The 21,250-nt window shown below is 39.3% G+C and overlaps 1 protein-coding gene across 4 annotated transcripts in view; it reads right to left on the bottom strand.

Annotated features, from left to right (window-relative positions):
• The window catches only part of LOC134816091 (plasma membrane calcium-transporting ATPase 4-like), a 44,319-nt gene that overhangs the window by 19,261 nt on the left and 3,808 nt on the right, over window positions 1–21,250 (bottom strand). For 2 of the 4 annotated variants that reach the window (XM_063824832.1, XM_063824831.1), the window contains 9 exons: window positions 20,725–20,938; window positions 20,345–20,445; window positions 17,981–18,139; window positions 10,817–10,999; window positions 6,056–6,250; window positions 5,276–5,933; window positions 4,909–4,973; window positions 4,620–4,748; window positions 4,439–4,507 (listed from right to left, as the gene is read on the bottom strand). In XM_063824832.1, coding sequence (XP_063680902.1) covers window positions 4,439–4,507; window positions 4,620–4,748; window positions 4,909–4,973; window positions 5,276–5,933; window positions 6,056–6,250; window positions 10,817–10,999; window positions 17,981–18,139; window positions 20,345–20,445; window positions 20,725–20,938 — 1,773 coding nt within the window. Of the gene's footprint in view, window positions 1–4,181; window positions 4,508–4,619; window positions 4,749–4,908; window positions 4,974–5,275; window positions 5,934–6,055; window positions 6,251–10,816; window positions 11,000–17,980; window positions 18,140–20,344; window positions 20,446–20,724; window positions 20,939–21,250 lie in introns of those variants that run through there. The other 2 variants (XM_063824830.1, XM_063824829.1) reach the window with 1 other exon arrangement.

Genomic DNA, 21,250 nt, shown 5'->3' with positions numbered 1-21,250 from the left:
GAAGCTGAGGTTCAACTTCCACGTCCGAGCAAACCGTCTTCAACAAGCCTCCTAAAAAATCCCTAATTTCGTTGTGTCTGATAATGATGTAGCCACCAAGATGGCAATTTAGAGAATGGTTCACATCAAACGTTTTTCCACATGGACAGTGTGAAGGTAAACGATCCAGATCTAAGTTGTATCGCAATCTGATAGAATCCCTAAATTCAGATTTATTTAGAACGAAACCATGTTTTCTTAGTGGTAGACATGAGAGCCAATTTGAGCTCCCTGGTTCGCTAATCTGCTCCAAAATCCTTGCAGTCTTCTTGTCAACCTTTTTAAGTATCTCCTCTTGTTGTTCTTTATATTCCAAAACACGCTGTTTTAACATATCTTGAAGCTCATCTCTCGATTCCGTGTCAGTTGTAGCAAGAGATTTTCCTTTCATGGAATTTACCAGTCCCCGGGTTACCAAAAGCGATGCAGCATGTTCTCTTTTCGCTAGATACTCCAACTGTGGCATTCCCATACCTCCGTTCTTTAATGGTAATGACATAAGCTCTCGGTGTATAGGAGATACTGGACAACCAAATATAGTTGGAATAAGCTCATGAGTGATTATTTTGTCAAGAGGGCCCATATAAGAGCTGATATCTAGTGTCCTCATAAAATATGTAAATTTGTGGCGGACACCGTGCGTAAAACAAGCGTAGGCTGCCTGAGGCTGTGATTTGGCAAACTGTACTAACTTTTTTAGCATATCACTCCACTCAACTACAAGGTTGTTAATGTAGGTATCCTTGAATTCAGGCGTCCCCAGCACAGCTCCTAAATGCCTTTGACCATCTATTCTGATATCTATATTGCAATCGGAAAATATTTCCTGAGCTGTATGTTATTCGTTATTGAAGTTTGTGCTTTTTTGAAGAATTATTTTATAAAAACGTCAATTTTGCGATTTAGTATTCTCTGGTGTTGGGCCATGCCTTGGGTTGTGGAGCTCAGTTCTACTTCTTATAGGTAAAAATTGTGCATTAGGCTAGTTTTAAAGTTGAAAATCGAAAAGTTGCACACGTGGGGACACGCCCAAATTGAAAGAAAATTGCTAAAATCACTGAAAATTGCTGTTTTCGTCATTTTCTGTCAACTTTAGAGTGCCGTTGTGATTACAGTTCTTCTTGAAATACTTTGAAACTTTGCATGCTTATCAAGCTATATATAAAACAATTACATGCAAAAATTTACGGCGATTCAATATTGGATGCGCACGCAACGTCCGCTCAAAGTTTGCACGTGCGAAAGGTGAGAATTTTGCTCATTCGTGATTTCCAACAAATTCTGCTTTGCCACGACAGTTTAATGTCATTATATATGAATTTAATGCCAACTTGAATAAGTATTAAGTGGCATATTCAGTCAGTGATCGACCGATATGCTTCCCTAAACACAAGGATATGTTTTTAAAGGAAAAATTTCGAAATCGTTGAAACTTCCTCCTTATTAATGAAGATATCAGTTTATATTTCGACTTTATAAAGTACCCTGACATTATAATCAAAAAGAGATGATATTTTACCAAAACCCATAATCATGGGTAGAGTGGACCGCTGCCAGTGTCTCTCTTTCCCAAACAAAAGGAAATGATATTAATTTGATTGACCGTTCTCAAATGCAAAATGATACCGAGAATGAAATCGGTCGCTCGCTTTTCCCATTCATTTACAATTGTAATAGATTAAGAAGAACTACCCAAAGGCAGCTGTACTCGGCAATGAAGATTCAATAAACTCCAGCTTCAAGCTTGTTCAATAAGTAATAACTACCACCCTTGTCCCTTACCCCGAAATACTAGGTATCGACCCGAACGCAACCCAAAGAGATTTTTACAGCATCTGATTGATGTAAACAATCGAAACTTATTTATACAATTCGTAAGCCGTGAATGAATGGGAAAAGCGAGCGACCGATTTCATTCTTGGTATCATTTTGCATTTGAGAACGGTCAATCAAATTAATATCATTTCCTTTTGTTTGGGAAAGAGAGACACTGGCAGCGGTCCACTCTACCCATGATTATGGGTTTTGGTAAAATATATAACCTGAAAAGAGCAGTTTCGACTCTAATATAATTTTGAACTCTAAACATCACAACTACAAGTACAACAATGCGACTCTTAAATAATAATGTTCCTATCCGGATATTACATAGATAGTCTTGGATAAAAATAGACTGAGCGCATTGTTTTAGATTTAAATTGAATTTTGCGTGGCCGGCTATTATAGTTATACTTATAAACATACGATAGGTAATTACAAATTATAAAAGATGAGACATTGATAACATAATGAAGAAACCTACATTAAAAACTAATTATCCGAATATTTGTTGTCGAAGCCGAAGCCGTAAGGCTCTAACCAAATCGCTTACTGGGCCGCGCTCATCCTGTCATTCCGCCGAATCTCTATGTTTAACTTTATGAACATGATAGCCTGAGGTCCCCAGGCCCAGGTAACAAATCGCTCGCTCATATATTTTCACGTGACGTTGGTTTTAGCTGTTTTCTCGTCGAACGAAACCCTTTAACTTAAACTTTTACCCGTTGCTGACGTTTTAAGTTTAACGGGCCACCCTTATTGGTTTCGTGGTACTGGTATTAGTATTACGTATTGTTCATGGCACGACTTCGTATAGTGCCAGTGGTAGGACTATACTAGGTGTGTCACAGTTACTGAGACGGAGAACTGCAAAACGACAACTTTTATCCCAGAATAGAATCCCGATAAACCGTTATATATTTGCTTATTTGAACATCACAAGCGTTGTAAGTTTAACTTCAATCTATGATTTGCCACTCAGAGAATGCTGGCTATGCGGATGCCTAATTACAGACATACACTATAAGTATATAACTAAAATCGTGTCAGCACTGATAATCAGGTGATGGCTTGACGTTGAACTTGAACAGTGAAACCCGAATATTAATATAGTTTTTGCCACGATTGAGAGTATGATAATTTTAGTTTAAAACCTCACAGTCACTTCGTACGCTGGCCTAATTTTGTCAAAATCGGTACAAAAATACGGACTCGAACAAAACAAAGTTGCTGAGAAAGTGAAAATCGTAAGAGCTAACTGGATCAGGATGTACAAAAACAGCCGACATGGTTAAGTAATTTTGCTACTGGGCACATTCTCAAACCCATACCAACAGACTGCAAAAAGTTGTCAAATTCTCTTTCATCGCTACGCTCTGTTTTAATTATTCAAAACATAAAAATGCCAAAGGAACGAAGCATCGTAATGAGATGATAAACACGCCGACTTAAAGATATTATACTGAAGCCTTGGAGTGGGAAATAAGTTCGCAAAAGTTGGTAATGGCCTGTCATTATTGGAGTCTTGCTCTAAAACTCTACTTTCTTTCGCCATCTTTGAGACCTCATTTGACGCTACATTTCATCGCTTATCGGACCCGTAATTTTGTAACAGATTTTAAGACAAAGAAGTGAGTTTAAATCGCAGGAGAATGTAAGATTAGAAACTCATGAAAAAAGCAAAGATTCAGTAAATCTCAGCTAAATCCATATAATTATAAAACGGTGCTTTTTGAAGAATCAAATTTGTATGTTACTTTCAAACCCAAACCCAGCAGTAAATCCGGTAGTTTCCATGCTGACACACTGTACTCACTTACATAAGAGAAATTCCGTCTTTTTCGTTAGTGTCGTAATAGCAAATACATTATAATATACACAATTCAAACTTCGTAACATAAAAATATTTCGCTTACATAATGTCAACTTAACCAAAAACAAGATGATACGTCGACTGGAGCTATAACGCGAATGAGATACGTATCATATTATAATCCTAGCTGTCACGTGATATTGTACGTGCGATAATAACGAAACTGGGAGTGCAGCTTGGCACTGCTTGACAAAGCTACTTTTATAACAAGTACAGAAAAAAATATTACACTTCTAAGATCAAAACTAAAAACGAAAGTTTTAAAAATCAAAATATTTGGCGTCGAAAAAAACGACATTGATCAGTGCAGATGACGAGCTATATTACAGCTCGATAATTTGAAACGGCGTGCATGAGATATGTGGCAGGGTGAGCTGTGGTCGAGAAGTCTCACAAAAACAGGAGTTAACAAAGTAGATTAACCCTGTACAGTGAGTGTAGTGTCACGTGACAGTGAGTGTAGTGTCACGTGACAGTGAGTGTAGTGTCACGTGACAGTGTAGTAATGAGGAAGTGTAAAATGTGACGGTCGTGTCTGTCAGTTGGTCCGTCTGTTAGTTACACGTTTGTGTCGTCCTCCTCCTCTAGGAGAGGCTGACTGGCAGGTTTCATTCCCTTCAGCTTAATATCCGACTCGGAAGACTTTTTGGTCCACCAATGAGCGGGGGACGCGTCATTGGGGCTAGATTTAAGGCTATTTGAGGATGCCTCTGCAAGTAGGGATAATCGTCTGTTTCTCTCGTGTCCCGCTTTTTTGAAGGCGTTAGCTACACGTATCTGTGGGGAATTGTAGGTTACAGTGCGAGGGTGAGAAGCAGGGAGATAGGTATCAGCTTTGATATTATTCATATGATTACAATAGACATGGACTTGGCTCGTATTAACTGACCTGATGTTGAACGCGTTTTAAAGATCTCATCCAGAGCATGCGAGCCTGAGTTGCTTCCTCTTGAGTAAACGGCTGTGTTCCCAGCCTCATACCGGAGGGTATTACTGACTTAGGGACAGTTGCGACTACCTGCAAGGTGGAGATACTTAAAATACATCAACTTATTAAAATAATGTTTAGTCACATTAGGTTAAATCATTTTGGTGATACCAGACTAAGTCTAATTTTTATTTAAGGTTGAGTTATGGTGTTATTTAAAGTATATGTGTAAGGTGATGTCTTGTCTCACCTGTCCCCATAACAGCTCAACAGCACCGATAGCAACGCAGATCAACCATTGTTGCCAATTCAAACCTGGGGATGGGTAAATTTTATTTCTGTAAATAATTGAGCAAAACTGGCACCGTTTAAAACAATAAACATAAATATTTTTATCAAAGTCCTTTCGTATACAACTAAAATAAATGCATTCGTAAATCATGTATGCTGAGTTATTTATATGTCGATATGCAATACCAAAAATATTCAGTGAGAAGGGACAGTTAGCAATATACGCGACATTAAGGGTGATATATTGATATGATGGGAGGGTTGAATAATGGATAGGTAAAATAGGTACGAGGTTTGAGCGTTTAAAATATGTATTAATGTTTTACCTTTGGTCGAGAAAGCGTAACCTCCGAACTGTATGAGAATAATTTGTGCGCAGGTGGTCCCAAAAACAACACCCACAAAGATGTAGTTGTTGAAAACACCCTTGAATACGTTTCTCTCCCCGTGTACCTTCCTCGAATTAATCTCGTTGAATATCTGCATCCAAACGAAGGCGTTAAAGAGGATTGTGCCGTGTACGGTTGGCGCGTCTTTAACCTCGTAAGAAGCTTCATCCAGTTGGAAGAGAGTATCCCCGTAGAAGAGTATAACCAGCATCACTATCATTTGATAGATAGCATGTCCGATAATATTTCTCAGCATCGTTCTAGAGATGAGGGGCTTAGTACGCCCATACGGTTTTCTTTTCAACAGATCAGCAGTCGGGGGCTCAGTGGCCAGAGCTAGGGAGGCAAATGTGTCCATAATAAGGTTTACCCACAACATGGGGACGGCCTTCAAGGGCGAAGCACCGTGCGCACAAGAACCAATAAAGCAAAGCATGACGGCCACAACATTAACTGTCAGTTGGAATTGCAAGAATTTAGAAATAGAGTCGTATACATTTCGCCCCCACATGCATGCCTTTACAATTGAGGTGAAGTTATCATCCGTCAAGATAATATCTGAGGCGTTCTTGGCGACATCCGTGCCTGCTAAACCCTGGAAATGCAACGTAAACAGTTCTTATCTTCACGTTTTTATACTAATTTAACCCTGCTTTTCTGCTTAGTTAGGCAGGGAGATACCGAAAACAAATTACAAACATGAACTGAGTTACTTACCATGGCAAATCCAACATCAGCAGCTTTAAGGGCAGGAGCATCATTCGTTCCGTCACCTGTTACTGCTACCACTTCTCTGTTTTTAGTTAGTTTACTGTTGATTATACCAGTTACCAGTACGTACTTATCAGAAGGTGAAGAACGGGCCAAAACTTTCAAAGAAGGCCACACCAGGTCAAACTTGTCTTGGTCAAACTGAGAGAGATGGGAAGTTAGAGGGAATGAGAAAACGTGATGAGAGAATAATCATTTTGACAGCTAAATGACAGTTCAGATTTCGACTTATCTTAATCAACCTTGTCAGACACAACCAACACTTAAAAATTAGATCATTAATAATTGATCATTATTTATTATCTAATGAGGAATCAGACAGTTCGCGACATATTGGATACATGTCCAAAGCACCTGAAATGGACAGTAATAACCATTTTGATTGCTCAGATTTTAGCCACTTTCATTATGTTAATTAACCCTGTCAATTACAATCCAGATAATGATGATTCATGGACTAATGAACAATCAAATATTACGTCACTTCTTGGATATACGTGGAAAGTGCCTGAGGTGTCTTTAACTCTGTACTGCAAATTATAATATTTAACTATTCATCATAATTTCGTGGCGAGAACAGCAAAAAATCGACGGTTCAAAACATATGATATCCCGCGATAAATGTTGACGCACGGTGACCAACACCATGATTTATTTAATTAGACCAGTGCAAGCAAAAAATTTAGTCTTCCTCTCACTTGATCGAAATGTTAAGTCATCTTGATCAAATCAAATAATTTTATTACAGCGATTAATAAATTTAACATAAAATAATAATTTAATTTGTGAATGCGCGCGCGTCAAACCCACAAAGTTGTCGTTGCGCCGTACGTTATTCACGATTTCATTTTTCCTGAAAAGTTAAAACGAGCAGCAACCGAGAGGTCTGTGTACTAATTAGAGTGACTTCGCAGTTCATTGGTAACCTCGTAATATAAACACACAAACAATACACACCGTGTAATCGATCCTCTGTGAATCAAATCACGTTAGCGCTGAAATAGGCGCAGGAAACATCCAAATATTCGCACAAACAATTGCTTTTCGCACATTTGTATCAATAAATTGGATAATTTGAAAAGGCTAGTATTGTTCAGGGAAGAAGAAGCGTTCATCACATCTCAGAAAATCACACTTATCTGCTTCTCTTTGATCACTATTGTTTCACTATTGTGCAAGTAGTCACCATGACATAGTGGTTATTGTAAGGTAGGACACATTTTTAGATTGAAGCTTGGCAAAAGAAAGCAAAAGATAAGACGCATCGATGGCGGATAGAAATTAGGACCAATTCATATCATCTTATACATGCACCCTTAGAAGTACATCCACTAACTCAAATAACATGTTACACAGTCAGCACGTTGTGTAACATAAGGCATCGCTTTGCTGCTGAGAATTTCCCGCGATGCGGTGGCTCACAGTAGTCAAATTACTCGATTTAGTTGCCTGTCACTCAGCAAACGGCCAGAACACGGCTTCTACGTCACAAAATTTAATCTGCTATTAAAAAGTCGCCCGAAAGTTATAATTACATTCACTAACTTGACCAACAGAAATGTAAATCAGATTTAGGAAGGAAAAGCAACGCTTTGCAGTTAAAATAATACGGTTAAGTTAATTACCATGGAATGTACTCATTATGACGCATACACTATACATTATGACGTATACACTATACATTATGACGTATACACTATACAGTGTACAATTTAAGCACTGTGTAATCTATAAAGTACGGCTTTGCTTTATAGTACCGACGAAGCACTTTAGTACATTATGCACAAAGTACATAATATAATGTACTTTATTATTATATATAATTAAGCTTGCAGTTCACTTATGCAAACGTTAGTAATTACACATTAATTAATAAATACAAGCTAAGTATGTCATTTCACCAGCACACGTGAAAGGTTGCTGCCAACCACTATACTATGCTTACAGGTAATGGATGATGGTATATAATTTATCTTCAGTGTTTTGTAAAGTTAATCTACATAAAAACTGTAGTTTAAAATAGGGTACCGTACATTATCTGTACACACAAAGGGATCTATGTTTTATCAGTTCAATTCTCTCTGAGCATTATCTCAATATTTTTTAAACTCATAACCGGAATTAGCTAACTCATAGTAAGCTTATGATCAGCTGTTTGATAACATAAATGAAATGAAATGCATACTGTAATTCTGATATTATCTACACGCTATATCACCGTATCAGTGACGAGAATAGGTTCTTGTGATTTGACTATATCGATGTGCGGTCCTTTGTGTGGGTAAATAAGCAGACAAAGAGCTCAGGGCACACATGATGACTACCATCCGTCATTTAGGCTAGTGTCACTAATTTAATCAATTGGGTCCAATCCTTTTCCTACACAATATCTTACAAAAGGAGGGAGTTTCTGGTTGAGAAAATATTGTGACGTCAGGAAATCCTACAACAGTTCTCTCTCTCTCCCCACAAAACCAGATAATACATTTACAGCAGGTAATCTTGTATATTATGCTATAAGTGTAGTGCTGAAATAATACCGTGCCGGGGTACCATATTATTCAGATATTCTAATTGTAGAAAGTGATATTTCTAAGGTTTTGTCAAGAAGATATTTATATGTGACTCGTGTGTTTAAAACGTCTGTAAAAAGTACCTTTAAGGGACTGTTGTGTGTGAGTATAAAACAACCCACACCACACCACACCACACCACACCACACCACACCACACCACACCACACCACACCACACCCACACCACACCCACACCCACACCCACACCCACACCCACACCACACCACACTACACTACACCACACCACACTACACTACACCACACCACACCACACCACACCACACCACACCACACCACACCACACCCAAACCCACACCCACACCCACACCCACACCCACACCCACACCCACACCCACACCCACACCCACACCCACACCCACACCCACACCCACACCCACACCCACACCCACACCCACACCCACACCCACACCCACACCCACACCCACACCCACACCCACACCCACACCCACACCCACACCCACACCCACACCCACACCCACACCCACACCCACACCCACACCCACACCCACACCCACTATCATAGATACACATACACTCAACACATACAGTCATGTAATAATAAATGTAATATCGGCTACCAAGTCAGTCCTCCTTGACGTAGGATAAGTTGATTTATTAGATTTGATGCCTTACCATTGACTTGATATATTGGAGCACCGTTTGACGTATATCGTCATTTACATTATATAATGTTATATTATTCTTTATAAATAAAGAATAAGAATACCACCTTACAATAAAAGATCTCCGGGCACAAAATAGACAAAAAGACACGAATTAGATCATTGGGCATAGTATAGTAGTGTAACATTCCAATGATTATCCTAAGCTAAAACGTTTCATAGGAAAGTTTTGTTTTTGTTACATCGTTTGAAGAGGATCAGATCTATAGGACAGATGTTAATTTATAGTGTGTAGAGAAAGAAGCAGCGCCTGCGTTGTATGATCTGCAGAAGTTAGCGCTCGTACGTGTTCAATAATCAGATCACTCTGTCTGGTTGTTGCTTCGTAAAAATGCATACTTATGAATATATTATGTTTATTAATAAATAATGTTAATTATTAGATTGCCTTACATCAAACAACGAGGAGATACGTAAAATTACAGAGATCTAATTTCTTGCCTTAAGCTTACCTATACACATTTGTATTTATATAAATGTGTTAGCTGAATAACTTACTTTAGTTACATACTTTAGAATAGAGTAGTAAAGCAATTATCAGGTAAGAGATAAAACGTAGTCGTGTTAGGTTACATGATAAGTTTTGTTAATCAAAAATAGGATTTTAATAGGTTAATCCATTATATTAATTACAGATCATTATTATAAAATGCGTCATTTGTGAGGTAGCAAAAACGTGAGATCAGAAATCTAGCTGTTCGCTTTAAATCGGGATTCTTATACATTCAACAAGACTTAGATTTGTAATGAAGATGGCGAACTATTAGAAAAATAAACGAATATGTTCGAGATTTGTCTCGAAGAATAGTCGCGATTCTGCGACCACTGCGACATACTCTACACTCACACTCACAAAGGAATTCCGATGACAGGTAACACATACAATATCGGGGAGATTTCAGCTACCAGTACCACATTTAAACAGTACTTTTCACCCACACAAAGACTTGTGCCGTCCAATTTTCAATATTGTCATTAGTGATTAGGGGAAAACGTTTGAAACTTAATGCCTTTTGGGAAGCCGCCAAATCCTCGCTACAACTGCAGAAAACAAGGCGCCTGGGGATTCTTTATTTGTTCTGATACCGATAATGGAATGTTATGATATCACACTTGGGCACATGTAATCTGCTAATTTTATATATTACGAGCGCAACCTTTCAAACTACACCATCTTATCAGTTAGTGCATAATTGAGCATTCAGACACCGGAACCTTGGTATATCTCCGACTACAAATCTTATTTAGTTGAAAGAAACGAGCCACGAGCTTATAATCATATATCTCGCACCTCAACAGCTCAACATGGTACTGAAAACAATGTAAGGTATGTTCAGTAAACATACCTTCATAACTCAGACTCAATAAAACCTCTAAGTTATCCAGAAGAAGTATTAGTAATTTAGTAAGGTAAAGAAACATAACTCACCGCTCCACTGTCATCATGGACCAGTTTATGGAAAGTCTTTCCTTCCAGAATGTTCCCCCCGTCTTGTTCCGCCGTCAGAATACCGCACTTTCGGGCGATAGAGCGCGCAGTGATGAGGTTGTCTCCCGTCACCATCCTGATGGTTACTCCAGCTTTCTGGCAGGACACTATAGCGTCAGGAACCTGGGGTGAAGGGAGTGGTTAAACGGAGACTAGACTGGCAGAGTTGGTTAGGGTACGGGTAGGAACGGGTGTAGAGGTATGCTAGACTATCTTTACTTTTGTGGGAATATTTGTATGGGAATGATTTTAGTAAATTTACACTGTCATTGTGTCGTTCAGGGAGGCAATAAAACGTTCTATGATACCATCAATCAGCATTCTAGAAACGCTCTCATCATATATATGCAGTGACAGAGGCATTGTAATTTATACTGAAAATAGAAATTACGTTAGTCATGATCCCTACCAAAATTTTATACATATTATTTAAATATTTAAATATTCTTCCTTTAGAAATGAATGAAATTCCTTTAGAAATGAATGAAATTCCTATTTCATTCGTTGAATTGTCTTAAAAATCGTCTCACTTCTCAGAAAAATAAAACTATGTACATTTAATGACTGCACGTGAGCGAGATCACATTTTGGACTATAGATCCCCGACTATAATATGATACCAAATTAATACCTTTACAGTTTAGTGACTGCATTCCTTTTGTGTGTTAAATGTGAATCTTACTGAGTACAGCTATGATAATTCTGTCTTATATTAACAATGGAATGTTGTGGAACTGAACTAACGGTAAATAGAGTAAAACCATATTAGATCTTTTAAGGTAACGGTTTAAGTGAGGACTTGTTAAGCTGCGGGGAGAACTTGATGTTCTTATTTCAGGTGTTTTCGAGGGTGGTCTGAATGGAATATGACATTGACTGAGACCAACAAACTATCACCTAGCGTGCGCAGTGCACTGTGACACAGTACATTTTGGCAGTGCAATTAAAGCTATATCAGGTGACACTGACAGGTGGACACTGCATAAACCACGTGACACAGTCCTCCACCGTATCTAACGGAGAGTCCGACTCTAATTATCATTATCATCACGCACAACTCTCCGGACAATAATAATAAGACACAGCCTCAGAGAGCTGGTTGAGTATGTTATCCATTAGTAAGCAATATACTAATATCCAGCAGTATTATTATTTCCATACTGCTGACTAACACTGGTATAGGTACATAACGGCGTGCACCCAAACACACCCACACACCCACCCACACTCAGACACTCAGACACTCAGGTGAGTGTGTGTCTGTGTGCCTGCATTGACGTCACGTTGCAATTTGCACCACTAGCAATCTGGTAGAGCCAATCAGCCCTCTCTGAGCTGGTGTTGGGAGCCAAACAATCTGCTGCTCAGCCCAGTCGTAGTAGTGGTCACAGTGGTCAACACACTGATAGAAGTGGTAGAAGTGGCTATTATATTGGCGGTGTACACTGTACATGGAAGCTGGTATTGAACTGTGGCGGCAAAGGCCCCATGTGTGGAGATCGTATGATGGGTTAAGTTCTACTCAAAGTTATATATATCATAACGATGTAATACACAGACCTTCACTAATGTGTGCCAGACGACGTATCTGCTACAAGACACACACACAGTCTCGACACCTGGTGTCTCAATGTGATAATAATGTAGACCACTGGTTGTTGGGGGGTTATAGGTAATTAATCAACACACGTACAGTTTCCAGGACTGAGCGAATATATGCTCGTTGAGGAACAAAATATTAACCTTACTATCTGTACACCTTTCTGTAGGAATCACCTTACTATCTGTACACCTTTCTGTAGGAATCACCTTACTATTTTTACACTTATCTGTTATAGTTATCATGTGTATCAGGATTCTATGATCTCACTCCATCAGATATAGAAAAAGACAGGTGAGATTATAGCTGAGATCATAGGACATTACCTATAAGGTGTTAATACAGTGCTCTATACATAATAACACGCACTGTGCACCGTGCACTGTGACATCTATAATGTATAGAGGCAGAGAAAGGAACCGGAGTATAATACAACTTCAAAACAATGCCTGAGTGGGGAGCATGACGTCGTGGGCATTATTGACCAATCAGAGATAAGATTTGTTGACACGTGCAAACTTGGACCAATCAGAGAGCAGCTGAGCTGACACGTGCAAAACTTGGACCAATCAGAAAGCTGTTCACCTCTCACGTGAAGGACACAAACCAATCAGAACACGGCAGGTGAGTGAGGTTGTGACGTCAGACCTCACAGTGTGTTCACGTTTTGTTTCACTGATCATCAAATCATTACTTTGTACTCTCATCGTTACTGTATTATTACACTAGAGCAGTATTATATAACACGTGTGTTACTGGAGTATCATAACAATCCTATGAGGGTCACTTTTTATAAATAACCTATTTGGAAATGGAGCGTTTTAATAAAAAGGATGTCCGCCAACTCGAATAATACTATAAACTTCATTACACAGTTGAAGTGTAATCCGAGTGGTAAGCATTACTGACCATAACTTAATTATTGAACGAGGTTAGCTGTCTGGCGGGAATATCGGTATTTTTCAAATTCATTATAAATTAAAGTTCAGTAATTTTATTAAATGTCCCAGTTTTAAAACGGATTACCTGCCAGCCAGAATATTTCTATACAGCTGTCAAATAATAGAATTTCCAGTGCTACAAATATTTATAAACATTTATGATTGATAAACTTTTAAATATTGTGATAAATAATAGTTATTTAATTAAGTTTAATTTTGGCGCCCAATATTTGCCTCACTGAACATGTTTCACTACATTTAAACAGCATAGAATATTTTGTACACTGCAATAGTTATAATTAATTTATTAATTGTAACTGCTCTATAGGCTATATAATAGCCGAGCGTCAATTGAAGTTGCCCTCTATTACGACTCTTCATGTTCAAGGCGGCCAGCCTCGCTTTATTTCAATAACAATAACAATAAATTTACGGAATCTCAGCCATCCCTACTGACTGTACTCAACTCTACGTTCTTCAAATTCCCACAATAATGACTTAATTTTGACGTTTAGTGATAGAGGCACACACTCAATAAAAACAATTTCACTCCCTCAGAATTCACAACAATCCAGTGACATTCCTTCAGCTTGTACGTGGTCCACTTGCTCACACATTTTGTTAATCCACTAATTGCTGTAACCTGATTGATTGATAGCTGTCACGTGTGGCGATTACGTAACGTAATCTTGGAAAAATGCAGGTATTCCACCAGAGACCTGACAGCACTGAAGGAATTTACGAGCTTGTAATGTAATGAAACTCTATGATCTAGATATTATTACAACATTTAAATAGATATTACGTGTCATAGTGTAACTAGATATTACACTGCATAGTATGACTAGATAACAGGTTTACACAAACCGGCTGGTATGTTTCTATATTACAATGTTAAGTTATACAAGCCAATCAGCGAAGGAGCACACATGTTCCTGAAGGAGCACATGCTCGGATGAACCTCTCCATACCTTACATCACAGGTGCAGCACCAAGTGAGGGAATGACAAAGTGTGAAATACAGATTCGTTGGAAGAATGTCTTATAAACGTATGATTTATGAAGGAGCAACAGCTTTCAGGTCCTCAATGGTTCAAATATCACCTGCTTCTCTCTCCAGCGTGCATTTGTACTGAAACCACTACCATATAAACATCAGGTCATGTTCCCACACACACAAATCATTACCATGACCCGTATATAAGGGTGTATATATATATAGTGTATATATAAAGGTGTTTACAAAGCACACGATAATACACCAACTCTAAAGTACACACTGTTGTATTACACCATTTTTGGGGGAGGGTGGCGCGGCACACAGGGTAAATGGCCACTCTCTCTCTCTCTCTCTCTCTCTCTCTCTCTCTCTCTCTCTCTCTCTCTCTCTCTCTCTCTCTCTCTCTCTCTCTCTCTCTCTCTCTCTCTCTCTCTCTCTCTCTCTCTCTCTCTCTCTCTCTCTCTCTCTCTCTCTCTCTCTCTCTCTCTCTCTCTCTCTCTCTCTCTCTCTCTCTCTCTCTCTCTCTCTCTCTCTCTCTCTCTCTCTCTCTCTCTCTCTCTCTCTCTCTCTCTCTCTCTCTCTCTCTCTCTCTCTCTCTCTCTCTCTCTCTCTCTCTCTCTCTCTCTCTCTCTCCTCTCTCTCTCTCTCTCTCTCTCTCTCTCTCTCTCTCTCTCTCTCTCTCTCTCTCTCTCTCTCTCTCTCTCTCTCTCTCTCTCTCTCTCTCTCTCTCTCTCTCTCTCTCTCTCTCTCTCTCTCTCTCTCTCTCTCTCTCTCTCTCTCTCTCTCTCTCTCTCTCTCTCTCTCTCTCTCTCTCTGCCTCTGTATGTGTGGTGTATAATCAGTGTCTGTACAACTGCGCTCAAACTGCAGCTGTTGAGGCCTGCTGCTATCTTTAGATACGCACTGACGTCACAGTGACGCACATAGGAGTTCTAATTACGGAGTGGTTTAGATGCCGTTTTAGGGGGCTGCCACTGCAGACTGCAGCTTTATATGGGCATCAGGCAAATGAGCTGCCACCTGCAGCCTGCACCGTCACGCTTACTTTGCTTTCTTGTGTAACAGCAATAAAATGTGTCAATGACACACGCGACAGAGGGTGCAGACACGCAGGCACGAGAAATTGTAACTGTACTAGTTCTCCATATGGCCATATTGTAGGACCCTATTGTGAAATATACTGTAAAATTACATGGTGCACCACCGTGGTTATTTAGCTCTAAATGTGAGCTCCAGTGTATGATATGCTGTAAAGATTACATTAGCAACTAGAGTGCAGTTCTGAAGAATCCGGATTCTCTGGGAACTATTAATACTCCACAGTAAGAGATACATATTTGTATAGAAATTAAAATATGCTAGAATATGTTTCCAACCTTCCTTTCTATAAGATAGAAAAGCCAGGCCCAGGAAATTAGTCTTCTTAATAATTGCTTTTAACGATACGTTCGATGCTGTAATTACAGTACGTTGTGAGAATACAGTCCGACAATATGTGACTTTAAAACTTAGAGAATCGAGAAGAATCTCAAAATTTACATTGTCGTTAAACCCTGTTCGACTCTAAATTATGTCGAAAGTTCATCACATCAACAAATTTGCTGTTTTGCTAGCTGTTGACGAGTACTGGACACACTTGACAGGACACAATAATTAAATATGCTTCCGTTAAGCCGCGCAACTCTGGTAACTTGTTTCTAATAATTCGGGTACAAGGTCACTGGTGGACCAGAGGGAATGCAATTAGAAGTTTTGTCATGCGACTTAGGAGTTAGCTATATTTACTCCTTCATAAATATTAGCTATATTTACAGAGAGCAGATACTATGATTGTGTGTTGAGTACCTCTCCTTACATAAAGTTCCCAGACTAAACTATCAGCTCCTCGCACCGAACTTACTAAAGTTTATGAAGGAGTATTTGGTTCTTTTCCTTAGATCATGAGGTGATTTAACGGCTGTTTTGTCACGCTTTCTAGCAACGACACCTCTAGTAACACACCCTCTACATTGTAGTGTAGTGACTCCTTGACCTACGACACGCTACAAAGTCATCATTCTAAAATACGCCTTCCATCGACGACACGCCTAGTGCCTTTTAACAACTACCCGCTTTTTTAACAACTTCACGCCTTCTATCAACTACTTGCATATAATGCACTCCATATTACCAGAACATATTTGATTATCATTACATGCTAGTAAATATGCGCATTTTACATACACTTCATATTACTATGATTACATGCCTTCTTGTAAATGTGCGCATTTATGTGCTCTGCATCTTACCACTGTCAGCCTACTAAATATCAACTAGTAACTGTATTTGTGCACATTTATAAAAGTAACAAGTTACAGTATATATCAAATAATGATCTTTATACCCTTTATATATACAGTTCTCTAAAATAAGCGGTTCACTAAGTTCAAGGTTGCTGGTTGGATATATTACATCTTGCAGTAACATAATTTCTTATCCGTACAATAATGCACTGTATTACTTCCGTAACTTATTACTGGTCTGGATAACGAATCATTGCTCGTTTGTAACGAAGCTGTGAGCTGTTTGCCTTGTTATTAATTACTGATATAGCACTAATAGTACTAATTACTAATAGTAATACTGAGCTGCAAGCACTGTGAGTTCAGCTAGAGACAGTACTTGAGCTGCTCTGAGGCCGACTAAAGCAGGAGTTGTAAGTTAAACGTTTTATGTGTTGTCATTGTACATACCGCCCGCTCACCTGTCGTTCTAAAAAGGAAACAAACGGTACACATATTTATGTTGGAACAGTGCGTGTAACTGTAATGTCACAGTGTGTGTAACTGTAATGTCACAGTGTGTGTAACTGTAATGTCACAGTGTGTGTAACTGTAATGTCACAGTGTGTGTGTGTGTTAGTGTAGTGTCGTAGTGTAAGTGTAACTACAACTAAAAGTAATTACACTCCCGAGTAGAAATTTGTCCAGTAAAGGAGGAAAAACCAATTAACTTTCTGCCGCCCGGGACTAGTTGGAATTGTTAGTTTTACGAAGGAGCAGTAACACGTGTGTACACATCCACTGTATAGTGCAGTGAACATCACATGGTACATTATATACCAGGGAAATATCAAATAGACGTTTAGAAGCCAAGCTAGTTTTTAAAAGCTTTGGTAAAATTCACGTACAATTTTCAACGCGCCAACAATTATGACACCCTGCTGTGTAAGGTCTTGTTACGTTCGTATGTGTTATAAATTGTGATAACAATCTGACGAAAAGTTGTGGTTCCTTCCTGGATAAAGAGGGTGTCTGGACTTTAATGTTGAGCTTTTCATTGTACTTATTTCAAAAACTAAATTATTATTATTCTCATTGTTGCAGTGTATACACTAATATATACAGTAATACACACCATATTATGAACCATTATCCTGCTACACACTATTCCGTTACTTCAATTAATACTTTGAATGTATAAAGTTATGATTACAAGGGAAATATTAGAGCATATAATATCAAACTCCCCCCCCCCCCCCCCCCCCTACAATAATAAATCCTCCCTAGTTGAGTTAAACTAACCTCTGGTCTGACAGGGTCCTCTATTCCCACGATACTGATACAAGTCAACCCTCTCAAGGTCCCATCCTCATCGTCCCAGTTAGGTTGGTCCGCGTCCGTCACGTCCTTGTACGCGACACAGATTGTGCGCAGCGCGTCATTAGCCATCGACTCAATAACCTGGGGGATATGTCTGTAGTCATGACAACAAGACATCTCACGTGACGTCACAACTCGTGACACGTGTGTGTTGTGGAGAAATAACAAGTAATCATAACAAGTTTATGTGTCACGTGAGTGTTAATGATATTGTGGATTATGAATTAAGCTAGACTGAATTGGCTGGTCAAGTCTATCGATCAGTCCTATACTGCTATAGTCAATATTCTTAACGTGCTATCAGTCTATAACACCACAATGACTATTGTAATGTAGTAACATAATCAAATAGTAAGAATTATGAAATCTAAGACAATTTATGAGGACTGAGACCCACTAGACTCTTACACTCATACATAAATATATAGGTCTTAATATTGTAGAAATCTGACAATATAAATATCACTGTATAATAATCTGACATTGTAATAACGTTTATATTCTCGTATCATTATAATTAGGACAATCTTATTAAATAAGGCCCGCCTCTTACCCACTGCACAACTAATACATTGCACCCTAGCACACACAGCACCGGATGTCACTGTGAGCACACACGATATAGTAGACCTACAGAGTGACCACAGAACACAATATCTTACAATAATTATTGTACTTCTGGCAGACTTCACCGCATGCTATTGTGGGTGTAGTGTGTGTAGACTGTTGTGTGTATTCTAATTGCTGCTCAGGTTGATTACATACACTCTAATTACTGTGGTATTTCAGGTCAAGTTCAGCCCTCGCACAAATGTGCACAATGTAGTAGCCGGTAGGACGTACAATTCAAATACCGTACAATACATCATATCTATTTTTCAATACATTATATCTATTTCTATTTCCCTCAGTACATTATATCACTCTACCTAGCACCTGGTGGCTGGTACGTGTGTACTATTATATCAGCTGGTTTCCCCCAGCGCCGGCACACGTTCCAACACACCTGGAATTTAAGTGTAGCACACTGCCGGACACTGCCGGACACTGGGCGGCCACGTCTGGTGCCCTCAGACACTCAGGCACGGCGCACGCAGAGTGAGTGCTGACATGTTCAACTTGTGTAGAATACCGCCACACTAGTGGATACCTTGTACTATATTAATTGTGTGTGTGTGTGCGTGTATGTGAAAAGCATTATTCTCTCCAGCCAAGGTGGCAGTATCGCTTACTACTCATTGATCACATTCGAAGGTAAATACGTCAGAGCAATCATTCTGATACTTATCCAGGTGCATCGTGGTACTACTGTACTACTAGCCAGCCAACCCGTAACTACATCAGTATTAGAGGCAAGTGCGGGTTTGCACTGCCAACATTGCCGGGATGGCTGCCGTTACCGTATTGTGTGATACAAAGTGTGAAGCTCTTCAGAGAGTTTATCAATGTACGGACAGGTGGGCTGTATTAAAAATAACACATTACAGTCAAAATCACAAGAAATTGGCGATTCCACAGAACTCCTGTTGGCGGGCAGTAAGTAGGGCTGACATTTTTCAGACTGTCCAGATATTTTGGGAGTGTTCAGGTTGGAGGGCGGGGAACAGCTAAGTATGCGAATAGCACACAGTAATTTACATCTCAGATATACCTCGACAGGGTTTATATTTGGCTTATATTCCTTAAACTCTGTCCTTGCAGTGTTTAGTAGGAAGCATCACGGCTCCCTACTAAACACTACATTGTTAAAAACTCGGCCTTCTTACGAGATCTATAAAATCTGTCCGACGGAACAAGACATGTAGTTACAATAGGGGTTGGTATCCAGTGTACTGTGTCACCTCAACAATAGATACGTGTTTACCCGTTTTACTAATTCCACTTGTTTTAAAAGTGGACTGTAAACACTGTTTACTAAACAGTGTTAAACATTGTACTGTCGTATTCCTGACATAGCCGAGCTAACATGAACACGGCTGTCCGAGTGTCCGAGTGTCCGAGTGTCCGTTTCTACATAGCTTTGGGGGGTTGTCGTCGCCATTTACGCTGGCCTTGACTTTTGGGATTTCTCAAGTAAATGGGGAGAAAATGGAGAATTTCCGCGGTGAATGACGAAAGTAGCGAAAAAAGGCGACATTTTTCAGGTAAATGGCGAATGGCGATGACACCCTCTACGTTATAACTCCTAGATTCCTAGAAGTGCAAACAATGTGTGTGAATAACTGAACTGTGAGTTGTAAGTGTGAAGAGTGCATCGCCTTCCCCAGCTCAGTAAAAACTACTGACCTCCTCAACCAGTCTATCGTAAGTCTTTGCGGTAAGTCCGACAATGCTCCCTTCCTCCCCTAAAATGTGGTCGCAGCTTCCCAGCACTACTTCAGCCGCACCTGTAACAATATCAGTGTTACATGTGATCGAGAATGTAACATGTGAATAATGTAGCATCTTAACTATCCTCTGAAAAACAAGCCCTCAAACTTACATTTTCTCAAACTTTTTAACCACGTGACGTCACTTTTGTGTAATGCATGTTATCATCTACTCAAAGTTTTAGCGAATGCTTTTACGTGAAACGTTGAATACAAAAATTTCGCAGAAACAAGTCAGAGTTAATTCTGGAAATAACCAGTATGATAATTGATAAGCTTCTAAGCTGGTCAATTTACCTTTGACAAAGATTCTGAACCCAGCTTCAGTCTTAAGGACAGTAGCCATACACTTCCTCTTGCTGTTGAAAGTGTACACCTTAAAGAAGCTCTCCTCGGTGTTGTCTTTCCTGATGGCCTCGTAATCCTCACCCAGTTCCCCAGCAAACTGCAGCAGAGAACACTCTGTCTTGTTACCAAGATGTCGGGGCAACTGTCCTGGCTCTTTAGACTTCTGAAAGTATAAGTCACGCGTCAGTCAATACACTCTGGTGATGAAACAAATAAAACTTTACATATTATATTATACAGAAGTATATACAACTGGACGACTATTTCTGTAGAAGTGCTTACAGATATAGCACTAGGACTCTAGGAGTGTTGGTAGCCAGTGAACGTGTGAAACTAACAGTCTCCCAATTCAAAAATTTATTGCAAGTATAATACTCTGGTATTGCACTTGCCATGGAACTTTAATTTGGGAAAATAAAGTTTAAAGTTTCACTTGTAAAGTCAAGAAATATATCCATACATTTCTATCATACGA

Source organism: Bolinopsis microptera, chromosome 5 (genome assembly GCF_026151205.1).
Source record: "Bolinopsis microptera isolate Bmic1 chromosome 5, MBARI_Bmic_1.0, whole genome shotgun sequence".
Taxonomy (NCBI): Eukaryota; Metazoa; Ctenophora; class Tentaculata; order Lobata; family Bolinopsidae; genus Bolinopsis; species Bolinopsis microptera.
The sequence above is the reverse complement of the archived record's forward strand: the minus strand, read 5'-3'. Positions and strand labels throughout refer to the sequence as shown.